The sequence below is a fragment of the Nicotiana sylvestris genome, chromosome 7 (genome assembly GCF_000393655.2).
Source record: "Nicotiana sylvestris chromosome 7, ASM39365v2, whole genome shotgun sequence".
In the NCBI taxonomy this organism is placed as follows: domain Eukaryota; kingdom Viridiplantae; phylum Streptophyta; class Magnoliopsida; order Solanales; family Solanaceae; genus Nicotiana; species Nicotiana sylvestris.
The window spans coordinates 51,757,798-51,760,322 of record NC_091063.1 but is presented as its reverse complement, the minus strand read 5'-3'; the positions used below and the strand labels follow the sequence as shown (position 1 = coordinate 51,760,322).

General features: G+C 31.3%; 1 protein-coding gene across 1 annotated transcript; it reads right to left on the bottom strand.

The window, feature by feature from the left end:
* Positions 1-1,506: 1,506 nt before the first annotated feature.
* LOC138873121 (uncharacterized) lies at positions 1,507-2,249 on the bottom strand. The gene is made up of 2 exons (XM_070151559.1): positions 2,099-2,249; positions 1,507-2,021 (listed from the first exon to the last, which is right to left on the bottom strand). The coding sequence occupies exons 1-2, from the start codon at positions 2,247-2,249 to the stop codon at positions 1,507-1,509; spliced, it is 666 nt and encodes a 221-aa protein (XP_070007660.1).
* Between the last annotated feature and the right edge of the window lie 276 nt (positions 2,250-2,525).

Sequence of the window (2,525 nt, the reverse complement as noted above, 5' to 3'; positions counted from 1 at the left end):
CTCAGCATTTAATTGTTTTGCCATAAATATGAGTTATTATTTTGCTTCCTAACTATTTTTAGGATCCAATGACACCGGCAAGAATGGTATCAAAAAAGAAAAATAGAAGAAATGATTAATTTCTTTCATGTAGTTAATATCCAATGGTTATCTATATTTACTGAGAAAGTGTAAATTTTAAGATTATTTACATACAATCCAAATAACTTAAATATTTGATATGATTAGTGTTCGCGCGGATGCGCGGGTACTAATACTAGTTATGATTGAAAAGGAAAAGGTTACCACCGATTAATACTCTCAAAATACAAAAATCTACAAATTCCTAAATTGGATAAACGCCTCTTTAAAATTTATCAAAGATAAAATACTCCATATGATATTCAAAAAAGTCAATGTTAAAATTCAATTTGACTGAGAAATTATAGATTATAAATTTAAGTGTATGTATGGTCATTAATTAAGCGAGAAAACTTAACCACGTGTTGCATTTTCTATTCCTATTTTGGCTGTTACAACTCACATGTCACAAGGGATAATATTTGTCAGTTTTATCTGTTACTAGTACTTAATATTCTGATTGAGGAGGTGTGTGCAATTCTCTTCCAAGTGGTAACAACACAAGAGAAAGGTTTTATGATGATTAAAATGATTAAAGGCGTTAGCCATCTGAGTTTTCATGTTATCAATATTGATAGTGCCATCTAGTTTTAAAAAAACATGACAATTGCTTTCAATAATGCGTCCAAGTGTCATAGAAAAATCCACAAATATCTCCCACACAATCAATTAATGAATAGTTGATAATTAGGAGTGTCTTTAGTGGACCTGATAATCCTTTGAGACAATCGGTACAGATTTTAGAATGTCACGGTAAGAGTTTAATTATATACATCGTCAAAAAAAATTTACACTTACAAATCACATTACACATTATAGCAGGTAACCTATCTTATTTTCAAGATTACAAATTTCACCAAAAACTTATCCAACAATACACACACATTCTGATCACCCTCCATATATATATATATGTGTGTGCGTGTGAGAGAGAGAGATGTGCAGGATGTTTAAGATGTTAATTAGTGTGATTTATATAATGTATTACTGATGATGAAAAAAACTAAAATAGTGGTAGGTTAACATCATTTGAAAATTGAAATTAAAATAGTTTAATGAATTTTAAATTATCAAAGTTCCGAAAGTAAAAAAGAACAATTCAATACGCTCCAAAACAAAAGGTGTTGGGTGTGTGTGAATAAAGTCTCATATGGAAAGTAAGAAGAAAAATGATTCTACTTATAAGGAGTTGGATACTCTTAATGGTGTGAGGCTTATTACCTGTAGGAGCAGAGACGGATCTAGGAATTGAAGTGTATGAGTTCCTACCACAACTTCAAGTCAATATATCATAACAGCCGAACTAAGGAACAAATATCAATATTCAACATATATTTACAAAATAACAAAATACTTAAAGACAACATATAAATATAAATATTCTCATCACAATTGTACTCGACGACTTGTCGTATTTTGAAAATGATCAATGATAATATCATTAGGTGAACTTTTAAATACTTCATCCTCTATATAACAAACTAAACAATCATTTAAAAATTCATCGCCAATTCTGCTTCGCAAGTCACTTTTAACGTACTTCATCGAAGAAAAAGCTCTTTCTGCCGTTGCAGTAGAGACAGGCAATATCAAACTTAACTTCACAAGTAAATAAAAAAGTCTCCAAGTCATGTGCAAATTTGTTTTAACCATTGTTTCTGAAAGATCTCCAAGTCTTTTCAAGTTAGAGAATTCATTGCCCGCCTCTCGCACATAGTCAATATAGATGTCAAGCTCAAAACCAAGATCCTCAAGTATAGAATTAGTGAACTCATTCGGATAGTGTGTTGCAAGTTTCATAATCCTGTCTTTATCATAATTTGCAAAAAAATTATCTGGACTCAAACTAGCCATACCAGGAAGTAGATCAGTATTCACTTCACTGAAACGACTGTTAAGCTCTGAAAGTTGCAAATCAATAATGTATAGAAAACCTCTACACGCAAATAATAAGAATATGTAACACTTGATTTCTTACGCTTCGACTTTCCACGAGAATAATTTATATCCATTTCGGGGATTACAATATCATGCTTGACACAAAATAAAGAGACGTCTTCTGCCAAAGAATTCCATCCAGATTCTCCTATAACTTGCAATTGCCTCTTTGCAAAACCAACAAGCTTCATGGCACTTACAATATCTTGATCTTTTTTTTTTTTTTTTGCAAAGCCATATTTAAATCATATGTAAGTGCCAATACTTTCAACATTAAATACAACATATACAGAAACTCATATGATCTTATGTCATCCACTAGACTTTTGCCGTTGATCTCTCATGATAATTTGAACCCTCAATTGAAAGAACTCCAAGTATATGAACAATTGACGAGAATAAACTAATAAAGTTATGCACTGTCTTAAAATGAGAACCCCAGCGAGTATCACCTGCTATTTGAAGTC

Excerpts from the sequence above, each read along its gene's own strand:
- LOC138873121 (XM_070151559.1), bottom strand. The coding sequence starts at position 2,249 with ATGAAGCTTGTTGGTTTTGCAAAGAGGCAATTGCAAGTTATAGGAGAA. Across the intron at positions 2,022-2,098 it reads TTCTCGTGGAAAGTCGAAGC|AGCTTAACAGTCGTTTCAGT; the intron begins GTAAGAAATCAA and ends TGCAACTTTCAG.